The sequence below is a fragment of the Balaenoptera musculus genome, chromosome 1, assembly GCF_009873245.2.
Source record: "Balaenoptera musculus isolate JJ_BM4_2016_0621 chromosome 1, mBalMus1.pri.v3, whole genome shotgun sequence".
NCBI classification, from domain to species: Eukaryota; Metazoa; Chordata; class Mammalia; order Artiodactyla; family Balaenopteridae; genus Balaenoptera; species Balaenoptera musculus.
This window is the reverse complement of record NC_045785.1, coordinates 54,320,162-54,342,789: the sequence shown is the minus strand read 5'-3', so window position 1 is coordinate 54,342,789 and position 22,628 is coordinate 54,320,162. Positions and strand designations below refer to the sequence as shown.

The 22,628-nt window shown below is 35.5% G+C and overlaps 1 protein-coding gene across 1 annotated transcript in view; it reads left to right on the top strand.

Moving 5' to 3' along the window:
* Positions 1-22,272, top strand: part of LOC118896320 (integrin subunit beta 3 binding protein) — an 86,309-nt gene extending 64,037 nt beyond the window's left edge. The window contains exons 5-8 of the mRNA XM_036854099.1: positions 8,983-9,061; positions 9,469-9,562; positions 9,894-9,953; positions 21,939-22,272. Of these exons, the coding sequence (XP_036709994.1) occupies positions 8,983-9,061; positions 9,469-9,562; positions 9,894-9,953; positions 21,939-21,946 (241 nt within the window). The 3' untranslated portion in view covers positions 21,947-22,272. The remainder of the gene's footprint in view (positions 1-8,982; positions 9,062-9,468; positions 9,563-9,893; positions 9,954-21,938) is intronic.
* Positions 22,273-22,628: the final 356 nt, after the last annotated feature.

Here is a 22,628-nt window from a genome sequence, read left to right as displayed (position 1 = left end):
GAGAAGCCCATGCACCGAAGAGTAGCCCCTGCTCGCCACAACTAGAGAAAGCCCACGCACAGCAACAAAGACCCAAAGCAGCCAAAAATAAATAAATAAATTTATAAAAAACAAACAAACAAAACTACAATGAGGTATCACCTCACACCAGTTAGAATGGGCATCATCAGAAAATCTACAAACAACAAATGCTGGAGAGGGTGTGGAGAAAAGGGAACCCTCTTGCACTGTTGGTGGGAATGTAAATTGATACAGCCACTATGGAGAACAGTATGGAGGTTCCTTAAAAAACTAAAAATAGAATTACCATATGATCCAGCAATCCCACTACTGGGCATATACCCAGAGAAAACCATAATTCAAAAAGACACATGCACCCCAATGTTCATTGCAGCACTGTTTACAATAGCCAGGTCATGGAAGCAACCTAGATGCCCATCGACAGACGAATGGATAAAGATGATGTGGTACATATGTACAATGGAATATTACTCAGCCATAAAAAGGAACGAAATTGGGTCATTTGTTGAGACGTGGATGGATCTAGAGACCGTCATACAGAGTGAAGGAAGTCAGAAAGAGAAAAACAAATATCGTATATTAACGCATATATGTGGAACCTAGATAAATGATACAGATGAACCGGTTTGCAGGGCAGAAATTGAGACACAGATGAAGAGAACAAACATATGGACACCAAGAGGGGAAAGCGGCGGGGGGTGGGGTAGTGGTGGGATGAATTGGCCGATTGGGATTGACATGTATACACTGATGTGTATAAAATTGATGACTAATAAGAACCTGCTGTATAAAAAAATAAATAAAATAAAATTCAAAAATTCAAAAAAAAATAAAATAAAATAGATAACCAACCAGGACCTACTGTATAGCACAGGGAACTCTGCTCAGTATTATGTAATAACCTAAATGGGAAAAGAATTTGAAAAAGAATAGTTACATGTGTATGTATAACTGAATCACTTTGCTGTAAACCTGAAACTAACACAACATTGTTAATCAACTATACTCCAAAATAAAATTAAAAAAGAAAAAAACAGCTACAGGAACAGCTAAAGAAAACCTCCTTGAGAAAGCTTTTGCGAATATAATGGAATAAATAGACCTAAATACAGAAAAAAAATTCTTTTGACAAGAAATGTCTAATTTTTTATATTGTTCAGATTTTTTATTTAACCAGTCTTTCTTCAGAGAAAATGCCATTAATTAATTTTGATGTGCATAAGAATCTCCTGGAAAAACGTATTTCTAGGCCCCATCTAGTGATATTCTTGATTAGTAGATCTTGAATGCAGCCTAGTTTTTAAAAAGTTGTATCTTTACCAGTCTCACCAAGGAATTTTGATGCCAGTGGTGAGTTACGCTTTGGGAAATATTATTATAAACATAGGTCAGAAACACCTCAGTTCAGCATCTTTTCATGTGCCAGTTGGACATCTTTGTCTTCTTTGAAAAAATGTCTATTCAGCTTCTCTGCTCATTTTTTAATCAGGTTTTTGTTGTTGTTGAGTTATATGCATTCTTTATATATTTTGGATATTAACCCCTTATTGAATATATGATTTGCAAATATCTTCTCCCATTCAGTAGGTTGCATTTTCATTTTGTTGATGGTTTCCTTTGCTGTGCAGAAGCTTTTTAGTTTGATGTAGTCCCATTGATGTATTTTTGCTTTTGTTTCCCTTGCTGGAGAAGATATATCTAGAAAGATATTGCTAAGACTGATGTCAAAAGAGTATACTGTCTAATACACAGTTGGTGGGAATGTAAATTGGTGTAGCCACTTTGGAAAACAGTATGGAGATTCCTGAAAAAATTAAGAATAGGACTGCCATATGATCCAGTTATCCCATTTCTGAGTATTTATCCAAAGAATACAAAAATACTAATTCAAAAAGATATATGCACCCTTATGTTCATTACAGCATTATTTTACAGTAGCCAAGTTATAGAAGTAACTTAAGTGCCCATCAGTGGATGAATGGATAAAGAAGATGTGGCATAGCATATATATATACAATGGAATACTACTCAGCCATAAAATAAAAAGATGAAGTCTTGCCATTTGTGATAACATGGATGGACCTTGAGGGTATATGCTAAGTGAAATAAGTCAGAGAAAGACAAATACAATATGATTTCACTCATATGTGGAATATAAAAAACAGAGAAACAAAAAAACAGAATAAATGAACTAAACAAAACAAACATGTAGATACAGAGAACAGAGTGGTTACCAGAAGGGAGGGGACAGAGGGAGGGCAAAATGGATAAAGGGGATCAACTGTATGGTGACAGATGGAAACTAAATTTTTGGTGGTAAGCACACTGTAGTGTATGCAGAAGTGGAAATATAAGGTTGTACACATGAAACATATAATTTTATAAACCAATATTACCTCAAAATAAAGAGGAAAAAAAAACACCTGGGTTCAAGTCCTGACTGTGCTCCTTATTGTGTACCCTTGAATAATTAAATAATTTATTTATGCTTCAGTTTCCATACCAATAAAATGGAGATAATATTTACCACAGAGTTGTTTTTTTGTTGTTGTTGTTTTTGTTTTAATTTATTTACTTTTATTTATTTATTTTTGGCTTGTTGGGTCTTCGTTGCTACGCGTGGGCTTTCTCTAGTTACGGCGAGCAGGGGCTACTCTTCATTGCAGTGCGCGGGCTTCTCATTGTGGTGGCTTCTCTTGTTGCGGAGCACGGGTTCTAGGCGTGCCGGCTTCAGTAGTTGTGGCTTGTGGACTCTATAGTTGTGGCTCGCAGGCTCTAGAGCACAGGCTCAGTAGTTGTGGTGCACGGGCTTAGTTGCTCCGCAGCATGTGGGATCTTCCCGGACCAGAGTTCGAACCCGTGTCCCCTGCACTGGCAGGCGGATTCTTAACCACTGCACCACCAGGGAAGTCCCCAGAGAGTTGTTTTAAAGATTAAACGGGATACAGCTTGTAAAGTAATAAATACTATGCTTTGTATTTCGAAAGAGCTCAAAAAATGTTAGCAATATATTTCATTTTTATAATCCAGCTATCATCATCCAAAATAATTTAGATTAATAGAGTTAGGTAAATAGAGGTTCAGTGATGGATTAACCTTTTTCTGTATAAGACATTTTTTTTATCATCTTTATTGGAGTATAATTGCTTTACAATGGTGTGTTAGTTTCTGCTTTATAACAAAGTGAATCAGCTATACATATACATATATCCCCATATCTCCTCCCTCTTGCGTCTCCCTCCCACCCTCCCTATCCCACCCCTCTAGGTGGTCACAAAGCACCCAGCTGATCTCCCTGTGCTGTGCGGCTGCTTCCCACTAGCTATCTGTTTTACATTTGGTAGTGTACACATAATATTGTGAGAATAAAGAAAAACTTGTTCATTAAACTTATTGTGGTAATCATTTCATGATGTAGGAAGGTCAAATCATTATGCTGTACACCTTAAACTTATATAGTGTTGCATGTCAATTATATCTCAATAAAACTGAAAGAAAAATTAAAATAAATTTAAAGAAAAGAAAATTTTGAGGATTTTATCCCTGTTATGTACATGCAGCTCTCAGGTTTCTTGAGATTTTATAATAATACAGTCTCTTATGGGTAGTGACTTTCAAATAAGTTTTTAGTAATGGAATAAATTAAGAGTTCACTTGTGGCCTATGAGAGTATAGTGTTAGTAGAGTAGTAAGGCAGAAATCTGAATATTTGAATTTAATTTCAGTATGGAGGAAGTGGAGATTGATCTAGACCATTACTTTGAGCAATGGTTTGTAAAAGAGACAATATTCATTAAGTAAAAGGAGAGTTAAACAGCATCAGGGGCCCAGCAAAATCATATATGTACTTGTAATATTGACCATCAATAGTGCTGTAAGTTTTCTCTAGCACTCACAGCTTGGGCCAGGAATGAATAAAACAAATAGATAGGAAATCCAGGATTACGTATTAGACACGCATGTGTGTGGCAGGTTAAGGGACTGAGAAAATTTTCTTTTTCTTCAAGTTTTTTCCAGCTTAATTGAAATATAATTGACAAATAAAAGGTATATATTTAAAGTGTATAACGTGATGATTTGATATATGTATACATTGTGAAGTAATTATTGACAGTATTGTTAATTAACATATTTATCATCTCACATAGTTACCTTGTTTTCTTGGTGGTGAGAATGCTTAAGATCTACTCTCTTATCAATTTGAAGTATACAATATAGTATTTTTAACTATAGCTACCGTGCTGTGCATGAGATCCCCAGAACTTATTCATCTTATAAATGAAGCCTTGTACCCTTTGGCCAGCATCTCCCTGTTACCCCCACCCAGCTTTCTCAGTGATGTAACAAACTGATGAACTATGAAGTCTATGATCAGAAGGACGTAAAAGAAAGAAAAAAATAAAAGATGAGCATATTTCACTTGGATCTAGGAATGGATGTTCACTGGACTAGGTCTTTTTTATTTTATTCATTGATCCATCAAATAATATCTACCATACTACAGACACCATGCTAGGTAACTTGGTTTATAACGTAAACAAGTAGAGACTGTCCTTGCCTTCATGGAACTTACAATCTGGTGAGGAAGACAGATGCCAAACAATTGGAAGTTACAGAAAGGGGGAAATCAGGATCTTTAAAGACCGTTATGGCTTTTAGACGTTTCTCCTCTTCTCTCACTACACCCACAGTGCCTGCACAGTTAATACAGTAGGCACCATGGGTCGCATGCTAGGGAATCTTGAAGACATTAGTGGGCTCCTTTCCTATCTCCTTTGCCTCCCTTCTTCCATGTCTAGAATGGCACAGCAACAGCTGAGTTAATCACCTGTATCAGCAATTTTTAGTCAGACGCACCAATTTAATGATAGTTTCTCCTTATTCTTTTAGTTCTTCCCTCAGAATATATCTGAGGAACTTTATGGAGAAAAGGAAAATGATGAAGCTAAATTTGAAGGTAAGAATGGAAAATAATTGAAAGCAGTCAAGATGGGAAAAAAAACAATTGGAGCAGAATGATAGTTTTGAAAGTTACATTACATATGACTTGCTTGAAACTGTGGAAGAAATTTAAAGCATAATTAATGGATACATCCCTCCATGGATTTTATGTGGTCGAAGCATCTAATTTCAGTTGTTCTTCAGAATAATAAGACTTCCTCTTTGGGGAAAATGAGAGAACTCTGAATTTCACGTGAGACTTTTCTAGGCAAATTGGAAAAGGCACCGAAAACCCTGAATTTTTGGCATGTGGCTTTCTCAAGAGAAAAAGAGATATTAATAGTGAACATACCGTAAGAATCTGCCCTGACATAAGGCAGTCTGGCAAAAACATGTCAAAACGTGAACAGCTTTCTGTTGTGCCGGAGCAACTGGATCATAGTTTCTTTTTAAAAGTATCTTAGAGGACTAACCCAGACACTTTAAAAATACTAGTTGGTAAAAAAAAAGATGATGCTGGACTTTTACTCTACTGACAAACAAAAAAAGATTCATTCAAGGAGGACCAAGATTTCAGATTTCTCAAGTTGTACTACAGTGGTCTTTGGCCATAATATAGGATGTGATCAAATCTTATAAGGATGCCATGAAGCTGGCAGCAGTCACTGGATATCGGGATGCAGTACCCATCAACATCTGCATAGCTTGCAATGGTCATTATAAGATGAAGGATTTGATCCAATTTAGTCCAGCCAGAGGCAAATCTGTTTACGAAAGGAGTAGTGTTCTATAAAATATGAATGGCACCTACTGATGACACTTTCACTCACCAACTTGAAAGAGGGAGCAACAGTAACTTGGAAATTTTGTAACAGAAATGTATTCTGCAGGCAGGAATAAGTAAATTAGTGAAGGGACATCGAGATGATATTAAAGCAAACAGTGATGCTGTCTTAAGGCAACAAAGTACAGTTTGAACCATCCATTGAAAATATAGAAAATGCTATTAGCAGCAATAAAAATCTAGTCTCCAGCACAATGGGATTAAATATAAAAATTGCCATTTTCTCTAGGATGAAGACAGTGGCAACCATTCTTCTCCCAAAAGCTGCTCAGCAAGTAGTTTATCTCCAAAGATTATGAAGCCTGTCCACTGAGTCAGAAGATGTAGAAATGGAGAACACACTTCCTGAATTTCTCAAAATTTAACAGTTGGATGACAGTTTTAAAACCATTCTGTGAATTTGGTTGCCACCGAGATGGGAAAAGGAGTTGATTTCACCTAGGAAGAAGTAAAAGGAGGAGGAGGAGGAAAGGAAAGGAAATTAAAATAAAAATTACAAGAGTGATGGAGTGTCCACTACTCTACTTGGTCCTGCAGTGGAGGCAAGTTTCCCTGCAAAAGTAGCTTAGGCATGTGAAGAATATCTTGATACTCAGTGAATTGATACTCAGTCCAAAAACTCCAAGGTTACAGTTTGCTTAGCTGCTGGATAACTATCTTAACTTGGGAGAGAGATTTACTAACAGGATTGTTGGGGATGCTACATAGCACAGCTCCTGGGGGCACCATTCACATCTTACTCTATCTGAACAGAGCTCCTTTGAGTCATTCAAGATGGCAACCCTGCAGGACCCATCCCTTCCCACACAATTCCCTGAGGGTAGACAGGGAACAGCATCAGTTCCTTAAGGTGTGATAAGACAGTGTGGAGAGGCTCTGCCCCTCCAATCCTCCCAGGAAAGGGATGCAATGAAAAGAGCCCCTAGGACTCCTTCTCATAGCAGAGTAGCTTAATTGCCTCAGCTTTGCACTTCGGAAGCACTTAGTAGGCTTACGTAGAATATAGGGGAAGCTGGAGGTTCCCAGCCCTGGGTGGGAGTCACTTAAGTCGTCTTGCTCCTTCAGGCTTTTGGAGCTCAATTGGAGGAGCTGGAATCCTTTTATGATACTGTCACAAACTGAGGTTCCAGTGGTGAGCAGTTGAGGCCTCAGACAGATAGATGACTTCTAATTTAAAATGCATAATAATAAAGGTAAATTTTTAAAGAAAGAATATGACCTGTAATTCCACTATCCTCACATAATTTTTAGCTTTTGCATAATGCTTTCTCTCCATTCCTTGTTGCATACTTAGATATATATTTTACTTAGTTGAAACATACTGTTCAGGGACTTCCCTGGTGGCACAGTGGTTAAGAATCCACCTGCCAATGCAGGGGACACGGGTTCGAGCCCTGGGCCAGGAAGATCCCACATGCCACGGAGCAACTAAGCCCGTGCACCACAACTACTGAGCCTGCGCTCTAGAGCCTGCGAGCCACAACTACTGGGCCCTCATGCCACAACTACTGAAGCCCACGCACCTGGAGCGCGTGCTCTGCAACAAGAGAAGCCACTGCAATGAGAAGCCCGCGCACCACAACGAAGAGCAGTCCCCGCTCGCCGCAACTAGAGAAAGCCCACGTGCAGCGACGAAGACCCAATGCAGCAAAAAATTAATTAATTAAAAAAAGAAAAACATACTGTTCATATTCATTGTGTATGTACATTTAACATCACATTTGTCTTATTTTTTAATAGCACACAAATGTTAATGGATAACACTGATGTGATTTTTTTTTTTTAAAGATTTATTTATTGATTGATTGATTGTTATGTTGGGTCTTCATTTCTGTGCTAGGGCTTTCTCTGGTTGCGGCGAGCGGGGGCCACTCTTCATCGCGGTGCGCAGGCCTCTCACTATCGTGGCCTCTCTTGTTGCAGAGCACAGGCTCCAGACGCGCAGGCTCAGTAGTTGTGGCTCACGGGCCTAGTTGCTCCGTGGCATGTGGGATCTTCCCAGACCAGGGCTCGAACCCGTGTCCCCTGCATTAGCAGGCAGATTCGCAACCACTGCGCCACCAGGGAAGCCCTGATGTGATTTTGAAAAGCATTTAAAGAGAATATCTAGTTTCTCTCATAAAATCGATAGTATAGATTTGTGCTCTCCGAAACAGTAGTCACTAGCCAGCCACACATGCCTAATGAGCATTTGAAATGTGACTATTCTGAAATGAGATGTGCTATGCATGTAAAGTATACGCTGAATTTTGAAAAAAAAAGTAAGTATAAAATATCTCGAATAATTTTTATATTGATTATATGTTGAAATGGTAATACTTTGGATATATTGGGCTAAATATATCATTAAAATTAAGTTCACCTATTTCTTTTTACTTCTTTTAATGTGGCTACTAGAAAATTTTTAATTACATATGTAGCTTGCATTATATTTTTGTTAGACTGCACTGGTATAGATTATCATACACAGCTATGAGATCTTAAAATTGAAAAAGAAACTAAAATTGCAGCCATAAGGAAATGGTTAAATCATCTTTGGTGTATTCACTAGGTACAATATTGTGCAGCTTTTAAAATTATAGACACATGAATATGTGTTTGTTTGTGTGTGTGTAATGTTATATTAAGGCAAGAAAGTGTGATATAAAGTTATAAAAATATTTTAAAAACCTAAGATTTTTCCAGAATGCTAATATGCTAACTAGAGATATGTTTAGAAGGAAGGTAGAATTACAAAGTGAAGTTTTCTCTGTTTTCAAATTTAAAAGAGTGCCTTTGTGTCTTTGTCACACTGAAATATATTAAAGCTAAAAGACTTGGTTTTTTAGTAAAGAAGATCACTGGGTAACACTGATTCATAGGCTTAGATCTAGGTAAATAAGGAGATGGTGATGTATTAGTTTTCTCAAAGTGGTATGGGGGAGAAAGGACAAGCCAGCTACATCTTCTCTCCCACTGCTTAGTGGGAATGAGAAAGTGAAACACCAAAGGACAGGATGGGTGGTAAAATATACTGTTTGTAAAGGAATGAAAGCATGAAGGAGGAGCATTTACATCTTTTACCACTTTGAAAAATATAAAGAAAAGGATTAGAAAACTGAATCAAAGATGCTTTCAAAAGAATTAAAGCTCTGAAAGTGCCTGATCTTGCTGAATATTTTTTTCTTCATTCATAGATTCATGGTGTTGCTATCTAAAGTTGAGAAATCATCAGACGAATTCATGGAAATAATGCAAAATTTAAGTAATATACAGGTTTGCTTTTTTTGGCATATAATTTTTCATATTCTGTTACCCTATTTGAAAAAGAATAGGAGAATCCAATCCCAGAAAGAACTTACAGGGGATATGTTCAATTTACTTTTCATGGGAACTTCTTTTCATATATGAACATTAATTAACCATAATATTTTAGTAATATCTGGCTTCTTCACATTTAAAAGTAAATTTATTAATTATGTTTAGTCTTTTTAGTTAATAAATTGTTTTTATTCAGGTATTTTAAGGCTTGCAATAGTTAACCTAACAGAAAAAGTTAAATTTCATTATCATAGAGTTTAAGTTTTTCATATGAAGGAAGCAGTGTACTGTATTTTCACTAGACTTGTCAGTAGCATTATATTTGTAGAGAACTTAACTCATTTAAGATGACTTTCTTTTAGGCTTTGGAGGACAGTAGAGAGCTTGAAAATCTCATTGGTATCTCCCATGCATCATGTGTCTTAAAAAGAGAAATGCAGAAAACAAAAGACCTAAGTAAGAGAAATTTATGAGTTTTTGATTGTGTCTCTCTATTACTTGTTTGCAAACTTAGAACAGGAAGCCACATATCTTTTGCCAGGATATGTTATTTCAGGGATTCTTCTTGAATGTGAAGGGAAAGAATGTACCTTGGTAACTGGTATTAGGCTTTTTTTTAAAGCAGTTCTCATTCTTTAAAAAAGATATAAGGTATTGCATTTTATACTTGATATTATAAGTATGTATTGCTTGAAATTATTGTTTCTTATGAAGTTGTTTCTTCCAAAATGAGAAATTATTTAATATTCCGTATTAATTTTTAATGTGAGATTTTTTTTTCCTTTAGTGACAAAAGTAACAAAACAAAAACTATTTGAAAAGAAGAATTCAGGACTTCCCAACAAAGGTAAAGAGTTGTGTTTTAATTTATTACATAAAGAGATCCTTTCATCTCATTTTACCATTTCAACCAATTATCATGGGCCCTTTTTTTAAAAGACCACGAATCTCATTTGAAAAACATTATATTGCATTTAGCAAAAGACCGTGTCTGGTAAGATCAGCTTCCCTGATGATTGAACTTTTGAAATACAATTTTCGGTTCAAGAGTTAAATTTTTTCTTCTATCAAAAGTTCTTTTTGAGAATACAGACAAGTGGTGCAACAACGCATTAATATATGGCAGCTTTTAATGGTGAATTAGAAAGATCCACAGAACATGAAAAGTTACTTTGTAACCAGTGTTCTGAAAACTTTCAGATTATTAATGACATTTGATCTACTGTGAACTCTTATACCTTGGAGCATTTCACAGTATGGGCAACTAAATTAGCAGATTTTAAGTTCTCGTAACACATGCACATTCATACCTCAGTAAGCAAAATACTATAAAATATTAAAACCATTAGACCAACTTAAGAGGGATGATTTTAATATTACTGACATGAATGCCATTTGGCAATCTCTGCAGATGGAGGTAGGCCTTGAAGTGGATAGCCATGTTTTAGTCTACCATTTTTGAGTACCAATGACTGCCATTTGTTGAGGACTAGTAATTACTGTGTTCCCAATACTAGGATCAGCAGATCATTACAACAACCCTGCAAGATAGCTATTATTGTCATTATAGATAAGGAACAAAGACACAGAAAAATATTAAGTAACTTGCCCAAAGACGCTGCTACTTAAGTGTCAGAGCAGGGATTCCAACTAAAGACCAGTCTTACCTCAAAAAGTATGGTCTTTGCATTTTTCCATGTTGTCTCTTCCTAAAACAAATGAAATCATCCAGTCATCCCTGCTCTCAGATTCAAACACAAGGCGTAGCTGAAACTGGTTCAACCAATCTAGTATGTTAGTCTGTGTTTAGGATCTTTAACAAAGCCAGCGATGAGTTTGCAGTGGAAAGAGCTGGGATTCCCTGCTGGTCAGTTCCAAAGGCCAACTGGGTCACGGCAGGGCAGCAGCCATGGAAAAACTCCTCCAAAACTCCTGTGGGAAGGGAACTGAGCAGACTTCCTGAGCCGTTCAGTTGGGCAGCTAACTCCCATTAGGATCCATAGAATTTAAGAGCATGAAAGCAGCTCTTTCCTAGAAAAGGCTTGAGATCTCTTCTAATGCTGTGTAACTTGATTATAATGTGTAACTGGTTTTCAGTGGTTTTAATCTCTACTAACTTGACAAGTTTTAGAGGATCATAATGGGAAATTGGAATATTTATTATTTCCCAACTAGAGGAAATCTTTCTTCTATATATTCTGTGGCAATGGTGTAATTTTTTTTTTTTAATCTGTAATTTCCTAGAACTAATTAGAATTAGGCTTTACATTAGGCCTGTGCCAAGTTTTGAGAAATGAGGAAAGGAAAATTGTAGAACAAATAGGTGAACTGTCACTGCTAATAATTAATGGGAAAAAATTTCCCAAAAGTATTGTTTCCTTCCCTAAACATTTATTAAGACATTAAAGTCATTTCCACATGTTAAAACAGTCATCTCCTTTCAGTTATCCAGTACATACTGATTCTTTGTGTGTGTCTGCATGATCAGCCTTAAAACTATTTTCTAGTATTTTAGGCATTAAAACGGACTTGCCCATTACCAGGTGTTCCCTAAGAACTGAGTGTTTGTTCATGCATAGAGGAGATTGTATCACTAAATCATGCTTTAAAGTTTCTAATAAGCATTGATTATTTGTTGTGGTTTAAATGAAAACTGAGCTAAGATATATTAAATATATAATATTTATATAAATTATATAGAAATATATATATGAAAATATATGTCATTTTCCATTTCTGTTTCTTGTCAAGAGCTACATTAACTCTTAATATTTACTTAGGTATTCAAATCTTCATTAGTGTATCACTTATTTTTTAAAGTAATATTGCCTGAAAAATAGATTGAATTTTTTAATTTGAATTTGAGCTAAATATTTTTACAGAATACTTTTCCCTGTTTTTTTCTCTGGTTCCTAATATATGTATTTTTTAATATTAGTGGGATTTGTTTTTTTTTTTTTGGTTATAGGTGATGGACACCAACACATGCACGTTATATGTAAATTTCTTTGCTAAGTTAACTTTTACCCCCTTCTATTCATTCATACATTCATTTTAAGAGGGCTTTGTTAGTTTTTTTGACAGTTCAAACTAATTTGCTTTATATATTCCTTATTTGGGCATCTAGCCTTCAGCTTTTCATAAAAATTTCTAATTTACTCTTTTCTTTTACTATGCTGTTACCCAGAATTATTTAAATTTTAAAATGTTTTGAGAATCTCCATAATATTAGAAATTATATAGTCACAAATTACATAATATAAAAATCAGCCCTATAATATGTTTTGGATTTGGTTTATTAGGTAATTATGAAAATGAAAATAGATTACTTGTTTCACTATCAAAAGAATGTCCTTCAGATTTTTTTTTCATTCAGATTCTTATCAAATTTTCCCAGAATAGTTAAAATAGACAATAACAGAAGAATTCCAACATTTATGCTGTCATTGCACCTTTGAATTGGTCCTTTAGTTCTGTTTATTTTTTTTCATTTCAGTGCTAGTTTGTTTAGCATCAGTTGTAGTCTTTATTACAGGCAGAGAAGTATAATTGTAAAGATAAGACTCTAGTGTTTTAATTAAATAGACATCTGACACACATTCTAAGGCTTTATATAACCTATTCCAGGGAAATTTAAAACATACACAGTAACATGAAAAGGTACACTGAGATTTTCATAGTTTTCAGAACTGGACCTTGCACATTAGGGAATGCCTTGATAGAGCATATGAATAAAGAGGACCTCCTTTGCTAAATACAAATTTCTTAAACAAAGGAAGGCTTCTTTCTTTTTTCAGTTACTTAGGAAGTAAGCCTAACTTCACTTTCCTTAATAATATTGGCTTTATGACTATTAGAAAAATAATGAAATGAAAGGTTCTTTTTCTGTTATATTTGGATGCGAATTTTCAAAATTATTTTTAATTTGTTATGCTGAAGATTTAAAACATATGACCATTTCAATGGGTTGATACAGATGGAATGTCACATTATCATCACATGGGAAGGCATGACATTTATTTACTTTGCATAATCAACCCCTACATAAAACAACTTGATACAAATATTCCTGAGACAATAGATGGCATTATATTGTACTTGGTATTTTCATTTTTTCTGGAGATATTAGAAAATACCAGCATTGTTTGTCTGTGACTAGTACTTCCAGTAAACAAAATGTTTTTTAAAAGAATGTAAGCAAATTGTAGAGCAGTTGCCAAGATATGAAATCTAGACACTTAAGATATGAAATCTAGACACTTAGCTTCAGTCCAAAACATATTTTATCTGTTTTGAGAATAATTGTGTAGGTTGAAGTATGCATAATTTAAATGAAATGTAACCATCTGAACTTTACATTGTTCAAAAAAGCTGATTGTTTCAGCTGTTTATAATACAAAATATTTCAGAATTTCTAGCTCTGGCCTTAAAAAGAAAAAAGCACAAACTATCATGTTCTGGCTTTCTTTAGCTAACTTACTGTCTTCTTGCATTGTAAAATTCATCTTGGTTATAGCATTTTGAAGTTTTCAAATTCTTAGACCACAGGACAAATTTTAAACTCCTTCTGTTCTAAGACTATAAAATAGCTTGATATTGCCTTTTCATTCTAACCACCCACTGAAGTATTTTTTAGCTTAAAAATATGTTGTTCTTTCCCCCACTCAGTCTTGAAAAAGTATTCATCATATCAGCTAAATAATTTTACTCCTAGAAAACTACTACCCTTTTTTTTTCTGTTATGTCTTAACATTAAGCAATATCTTTTTTCAAACAAATACTCCAATATTAAAAGCACTGAGGTTTAGACATGATGAATTTTAGGAGAAACAACAGAAATTCCCCTATGCTTTAACATTCTTATGTTTATGTTAACATTCTTATGTTTATCTCCAGATAAACATTAGTTTATCTGGAGATAAAAAATAGAGATGCTAGTTTTGGTGACACAAATACACATTAATGTACAACTGTAGTCCTCAGCTCTTTATAAGGATTCAGTTGTCACATATGCTGTATGTGGGTCATACCTTTTCCTATTAATAAATGTTCACGCTTTTGCTTTACACTATTCATCACTTTTAGGGCTACATTTCGACTGCTTACTTGAGATTTGTCTAGGATTTAAGGAAAAACAAACTGGTTTATTACTTTTCAAAGCCTTTTAAATAATTTCTTCCAAGATTTATATTTTTTTATACTTTACTAGAAGTATGATGCTTTTATCTTTTAAATAATTAGGTAAAAAATTTTAAACCATAGATTTTAACTCATTTAATAGCAATTATGTGTTTAAGAGGTGTAAATAACTTGCTATCAGACATTGCAAATATCCAGGTGCTCTGTATGTGCTGATGACAACAAAATTGAAATGAAAGACTGTAATAATTCTGACTGGTTTTCTCTGCAGAAGATATTGATTATTTGTGTGTGGTGAGAGATTTGGAAAATTCAATTAAAGGAGTTGTGCAAAGGTTTCATAAATTTTCCTTCTACAGCGTGTACACAGACATTGTTGCGTATTAAATCAATGCAGCACTTCACAATATATTTTCTTTGAAACATAAAAATAAATAACATTTAAACAGTTCTGCTTACTACAGAAACAAATTTTATTTTCTGTGAAGCATTTAGTCATGTGCTATCACTGACTCATACACATTTGCCAGCTGTAACAAATTTTATAGACATTTTCTCCAGAGACATATTTCATATACTATGAATTTTTAAATGAGCAAATGGTGAAGAAGGGATGTCAGCAATATAAAAATTGATCAGTTAAAAGATAAAAGCATAAGTAAAGAGATTTGTATGGTAGTCTTAATAGGTTTTATTAAATAAAAATACTATAAAAAGATAGTAATGAACAGACTGAAGACTAACTGTTCTTGAGGTGGAGAAAAATTATTCTGGCACATTTAGTAGGAATTGGTTTTATGTCACCTGACAGGTGAACATTTTTTTCCCATTTTAACTCTTAGAGTAGTCAGAAAAGCTCCTCAAGGTGTTAGATAAATTCTCTAAGTTGTTTTTGTATTTTAAACACATCTATATAATAATAAAGCAGATATTTATAGTGTTATATAACTAATTATATAGTTAAAAGCAGGACTTGGGCAATCAGTACGTATTAGGTGTTTTTCTTCCTCCAGCTCAGACCTCACATAGGCAGAAAGTAGTCTTTTTCATTCACACTGTTCATACCATATGCTTCAGTCCTCTGGAATCTCTCTCTCTCAGGACGCCAGGCTTCTTCTCTACTACTTCTCTCTCTGCTTGGATTGTACTTGCTTCCTTCTTTGTCTAGCAAACTCCTGCTCATTCCTTAAGGTCAGCCTTCAGTGTCACATCATTTGAAACTCTCCCCAGCTCTCCTAGGTAAAAGGCTAAATTGCTTCATCTTCTAGGCTTCTACAACACTTGTCTGAATGTTTATAAATGTATCATGTGGTAGCGTATTGTAATTGTCTGGTTACAGGGCTCTCTCTGGGCTTCTCCTTGGCAAACAAACAAAAGTCTTATCTCTATACTATAGTCCCAGAGTTTAGTATAGAACCTGGATAGAAGGTCCATAATGCATATTCAGTGAATGAATAAAAACAAATGGCCACTCTAAGAATTTTTTAAAGGAATTATTTAGATATTTTCAAATACTTATAAATTGCTATTTCCTTACATGCCCCATTCATTTAATATTTATTGAATGCCTACTAGGAGCCAGGCACTATTCTAACATTGGGGATACACTAATAAACAAGACAGACATAGTCTTGCCCTCAGGATTATAGAACCTAGCACAAAAGATGAGTAATTATAATAAAACATAAGCACACATTATAATAATAAGTTTCTTGTCAGTTTTCATCCTAAATTTTTAAATGTACGTTCTGAAACAGAATCAGGCAAATCTGTAGGCTGTTGAAACAAGAATTTATAGCCCCAAAGCTGTTACTTATAATGTAAAATAAAACTTTATGTGTAGGTTCTTTATTTTAATTTCATTTTGATTAAGCATTTATTCTGCATCATTACTATGACAACTTACTTTGCACTGTTTTCTGAAAAAAAAAAAAAGTTTTTTCTTTCATATAGAATTAATTATATGATCTTGATAGCTATGAATTCCTTAAAACCATTTTAAACCGAGGTACTGTTTCACCTTAATAATTAGGTTTAGCCATGTTAGATTTCACTGTTTATTTTTCAGGTGGAAACATTTTAATTATATTATCAAACTTGGTATTGTCTGTCTGTAAAGAAAATAGGGACATTAGTTGAAATTATATTTTATCTATTCTTATAAATAATAGGAAGGCAGTCTCACAAGATCTGTGAGTTAGAGACCGTTGAAAGAGAACACTGTTGAGCTTACCAGGCCAGCTTTCAGAGAGGGCATATTTTTTAGTGAATATAAAGAGGGCCCTTAATTGAGTACCTTTGGTAAAAATAGCTAACTAAATAGTGAGAGGTAGGTTATAGTTTCTATAGGGCACATCTGACTGAACAAAGACATAACAAGTCGGTGAATTTGGAAATGTGCTGAATTAAGTAAATAATTACATATTAATTAGTTGTACCTTTCCTTCAAAACAATTCCTGTGGATTCAGCAATACAAGTAAAAATGATATATTTATAAATAGCTTACTATAACATATTAGCTAGAAGCATTATGAGTCATGAGGTAACATTAGTGTTTAGTGTACCTGCAACTGAAGGTTCACAGTAAAAACTAGCATTATCCCAGACTTAGTGGCATCAATATTAAGATTCTTAGAAGCTAACCAGATGTTGCCTGTTTTCTCTCAGAAAAAAATTAATGCAAAAAAAGAATTCTATACTGAAAATACATTGCTTTGGAAATGGTATCTCAAGTGATTAATATTATCTCCCTAACTAGCTGTTTTTAAAATATTTGCAAAGCATCTTCTACAGAAAATTGTATCACTTTCACTCCTTAAAATGTTCATTCTGTAGTATACAATAAATAATAGCTTATAATAATAGCTAACATTTATTGAGCACTTTCAATGTGCCAGACACTGTTATAAGCGCTTTATGCGCATCCCATTTAACCTTCACAACAACTTATGTGAAGTAGATAGTTATTATCTTTATTTTACAGGTAAGGAAACTAAGGCACAAAGAGGTTAAGTACCTTGTACCAGAATCACTTAAGAGACAGAGCCAGTATACTAACCAGAGTAGTCTGGTGCCAGAGCCTGTGCTCTTGCCCACTACATGGTAGTAATCAGTGAATGTCAGGTTTCATGACTGCTCAAAGGTTTTAGATTCTATTAAGTTTTAAGTATACAATATATATACAAATACATACATTCATTCATTATAGGGTAAAATGTTTTATACAATTTCTGACCTATGGAAATCCAACAGCAACCTATTAGATGGTTGTCATAAATACACAGTTATATACACACATAAATATTCACAGTTATACATTTGGCAAATGAATATACACATTTAATATATGACAGTCTCATTAATGAACTTTTGGGAAACTTAAGAGTACTGAGAATAGCTTTGTGTTCGTGGATTCTAGTAAACATCATCACATGTTAGGGATGTTTTTCTGAGTCTTTATTTTGAGTAGTACTTTCAAAAACCTTGAAAGAATTAAGGTTAACCTACTAGTCAACTTCCCTTTTAGTGGGAAGCAACAGAGAGAAATTACAGTGAAATGTACTTGACTACCTTTGAGACATTTCCCTGGGTTCTTTTGATCATGTTTTCTTCTCACCTTGGGTGCTTTCTTCATGATCTCATCCATTCCTTGACTTTAGTTCTCACCTTAGTGTATAAGTCACCCTCCTCCTGAGCTGTAAACAATCTCAGCTCCCATGCATTATTCCCCTAATATGCTGATTTCATCCCCCCCTCATATTATCCCTCATTGTATCTTTCTAGGGATTACATTCATCCAGTGATAAGGCTGAAAACCTTACAATTCTGTCTCATCTAGTTGTTCCCACATCCAAACTGCTGCCAATTCATATCACTTCCCAAAACGTTTACTTCTCCTTTCCATGTCCACTGCACTGGTTTATTCCTTCATTACCTCTCATCCAGATTATCTGCATCCTCATTGTAACCTGCCTCTCTGCTCTTTGATCTCGTTTCCCTACAGCCTGTCCTGCTACTGAACAAATTATGCTTTCGAAGGTATCACTCCACCATATTCATAGTGAAATCCAAATTTATACCATCATTCAGAACTCTTCCCTGATCTGACCCCAGCTTACCTTTCTAATTTGTCTTTGTGCCTCAGTCACTCCAGATTATTTGCCATTCATACCTAGATAACATTCCTCAGAAAGCACCTGTCTCATTTCCTTATCTTTGTTCTTGTCTCCTCTACTTGGCATACCTTTTCCCCCATCATCAAAATTTTACCCATCTTTCAAAACCTGCTTATAACTTACCTTACACAAGGCTTCCTTAGATCCCTCTCTTCCATGTTCTTTTATGCATTTGTCACAGCTGCCTAACTGGTATGACTAAGGGAGGATATTAAACTCCCTGATCTTGTCCTATGCCCTAGAAACCTCTGACAGTCACAATGCCCCTGACACCACTGTGGCCAGATTCCCTGTCTGCACATCAGCTTCTGCCCTCTGTCACACTTCAGTTATTATTCCTCCCGACCTATATTATTCAGTGGGGGTGAGCACCCCATATGCATTCGCTCCCAGAGCCTTTAGAAAGTGGAGCCTTTATAAAATAATGTTACAATAAGAGAGACTGTGCGTAAGGGAGACAGCAACCCATAGGCCACAGACAGTATGAAGACCAGCAAAAGAGGCGGAGAAAGCATGATTTGGGCTAATGTCAACAAGCGATGCTGAGATACATTCCCTAGAAACAGTGTAAATAAATCACCTGGTTAACAAAAGTGTGAGGATTAGTATAAACAAAGCACTTTGCTTAATGCCAACCTAGTATTCAAGCTAAGGATATAAGATTCATATTATATACATGAAATAATAGTAATATAAGGCAAGCTATGATAAGTGATACAAGTTCAGACCCTTCTTCTTTCTAGGATTCTGGCCAATAGCAAGTACAAAAAAAGATTATGAATCCAACGAGGATCACAGTATCAACTTGATTAGTGGAGGAATTAACCTCCAACATGGCAGGCCCTCTGGTAGAAGGTTGGGGTAACTAATGTGGACTAAGGCAGAAGTGGAACCTCCCCTCTCCCATACTGAATCTAGATCTTGAATCCCATGTGCTCTCCTGAACCTGAGGAGAAAGCTGGATCCTTGAAACAGACCCAAGTCCACGTGTCTCTATAACAGTAAAGACCACAGACCTACCTTACATGCTTGGTTGCAGAAGAGAGAGAATGGGCCGGTCTCCTTACAACATGAAATTAAGAAGCATGAAGGCCAACTGGACTTGAGAGTAGACAGACGGTGAAAGGGAAACTGAATAGTGGGGAAGAAGAGCGTTGTGTAAGAATAGTGACCGAATATGACTAGTAAAATGTGGACTACTGTTCTGGACTTCAGTCAGTCAAATTTGTCACTTTTCCATGGGCTGTAGGGAGCAGAAGAGTTGACAGAAATTTCTTCCTCTTCAGACTGAGGAGAGTAAACATTCTTTTCTACTCTAAGTACGAAATGAAGAATAAGCAGTAGTATAGGAATACACAACATAGACCGCCTTTAGGATAGAGTGATTAGGTCATTATTTAAGGGTTCATGATTTTAAAATCAGTTTTAGTTATTCCACTGTACATAATCTCTAACAGAGGGCCATCCAAGACCCTAGTAATGGAAATGTTTGTATTTTACTAGGAAGCTGGAATTTGAAAAATGGGTAATGTTGATGGGCTGTGTAAACATACTAGGCAGAGATAACAACATGAACAAAAAAGGCAGAGAAGCAGAATGAACAGTAGATTCCAGATACATCATTGACAGTTATGATCACCAGGCTAATAAATTAGCTCAGACTTTATTCATTAGGCAGAAATGGACCAGTGAAGATTATTAAGGAAGTAACAATCCAAAATATGTTTTAGAAAGAATATAATATAATTGCTATATAAAGGATGAATTCTGTCAAAATACTGCTCATGAACTGCATCACTGGATGTAAATTTCTTCTCATTTGTGTTCTGAGAGCTTCATCTCCAGAAGCAGAATGACAGTGTGGAGAAAACCACCATGCTGCTGCTCCTCACACGTGTGCTATGATATACATCACATTGATCAAAGTAGTGATTTTTGCTGGATCCTAAATTTGGCCTCAGAATCTTTCTCAACACAACTGTCCTGGCAGCCATGATCAACTGATGAGACTTCTTTGCAGGGCCTGGCATTGTAACAGAGAATGGGATTTGGATTAGATGTCCAGCACCAGCTCTACTACCTACTTTAGCTAGTGGCCTTAAACAAGGCACTCGGTTCCCAAAACCTTAATTATAAAATGGGACTGATGCTATTTACCTTGTGGATTATATAAAATAGCCTAGGGAATTCCCTGGTGGTCCAGTGGTTATGACTTGGCACATTCACTGCCAGGGCCCTGGTTCAATCCCTGGTCAGGGAACTAAGATCCCGCAAGCTGCGCGGTGTGGCCAAAAAAACAAAAATAAAAAGCAAATTAATTAATTTAATTAATTAGCTTAATTAGTACCTTCCCCACAGTAACTTTTTTTTTTAATTTTTATTTATTTATATTTATTTTTGGCTGTGTTGGGTCTTCGTTTCTGTGCGAGGGCTTTCTCTAGTTGCGGCGAGCGGGGGCCACTCTTCATCGCGGTGTGCGGGCCTCTCACTGTCGCGGCCTCTCTTGTTGTGGAGCACAAGCTCCAGACGCACAGGCTCAGTAATTGTGGCTCACGGGCCTAATTGCTCCACAGTATGTGGGATCTTCCCAGACCAGGGATCGAACTCGTGTCCCCTGCATTGGCAGGCAGATTCTCAACCACTGCGCCACCAGGGAAGCCCTCCCACGGTAACTTTTTAATAAATGGCAGTCTTCCTTTCCTCCACAGTATTATCATTAGTTCTAACTGTGTATCAATAACCTATAAGGATATTAAGTGAACCCTAGGATGCTTAAAATCTTCTACTAGTATTCAGATCAGACTCAGCTCATGAGTTGGTAAAAGTTGGTTGTCAAGTTGGCAACCTATCTACTTGTAGGACAAGAAGAATATAGGTGGACTGTCATGAATAGGGAAATATAGGGGCCCACCATGTATTACTTATTCATAGCTGCCAATATAAGCAAGGAAGGGATATTTCAGGAAGTAAAGGGTCCACATGCCCTATGGGTATATATGCCATCAGCTGCCATTGGGTGCTTTTTTCAAAGGCTTCCTCTCACACAAGTGTCCTAAGGCCAAATAGACAAGAACTTCTATCACCACTAGGAGTCCCCAGAGGGACATACTCTGAATAGGAATGTCAGTAAAGACTGTCTCTTTTTTGTGGGGGCAGCTGTTGGAGGAAACACCTGCTGAAAGGCCCTGAAGGCTTATAGACAAAAGGCATGTAAGATTTGGTGTTTTCATTAGGTCATGTTGGAGTTTTAGAACCCTCTCGAAGTATCTCAAATCCATCTTCACATAAAGTGAAGAGTGCTACGTCAGAGTAGTCATATTGACAATTATTTGTGAAGGTGAATCTTGCTTTGAAGACTCAAAAATAGCAAATGAGAGATGACCAGTACCTAACTAAACTAGGTACCAAATTACATAGTAAACGGGTGTTTAAATCATTTCTTAAATCATGTATGAGATGCATGTTAATTTGGAAACTAATTCTTGATGATTTAATAAGCATCTTTTTTATCCTGCAGGCATTTAGAAGAAATGCACTCGCTATGAAGATGCCAACTTCTGTATCTGCCTGATCATATTTAAAGGAACAGAAGAAATGTTTGTAATTAATCTGCCCAGTAAATACCAGATCATAGCACAGGCAGGTGCATGTCTAGATAAAATTTCTTGCAGCTAATTTAAACTTTCTACACGCACCAGTAGATAATCTCAACGTAAATAATACATTTCTTCTTGACCCTTTAAAGTAAGCCAACATGTAGAAGAGGATCTTGACTTATATTTTGTATCTCATATGCTTCTATATACTTTTAGCATTTGTGGATAGACTTAATAAAGCATTAATAAAAATGGCACCTTTGGTAGAGCTATATATTTTAAAACTCATATTAAATCTAATAGTGAGTGGTATTAGGTACCAGTTTTCCCATTTAAAGCTCCAGATGTGTATTTATTAGATTCTTTTGAAAGCTTTTAAAATTTATAAGTTTATTTTAGCTACTATCTCAGGGATGAGTCTTTATTATATTCTCGTTATTCTTATGCTTGTAGAGAAAAAGTATTTTCAAGCTTTTAAAATTTCCACATCTCCTTTTATAAAATATTGTAATGTATTTTTCAGTATAGACTTTTAAATATGAAGTTGTTTTTAAACTGAACTACACAGACTCTACTGAATTTAAAGGAAAGACCTATCTCATGGAGCAATA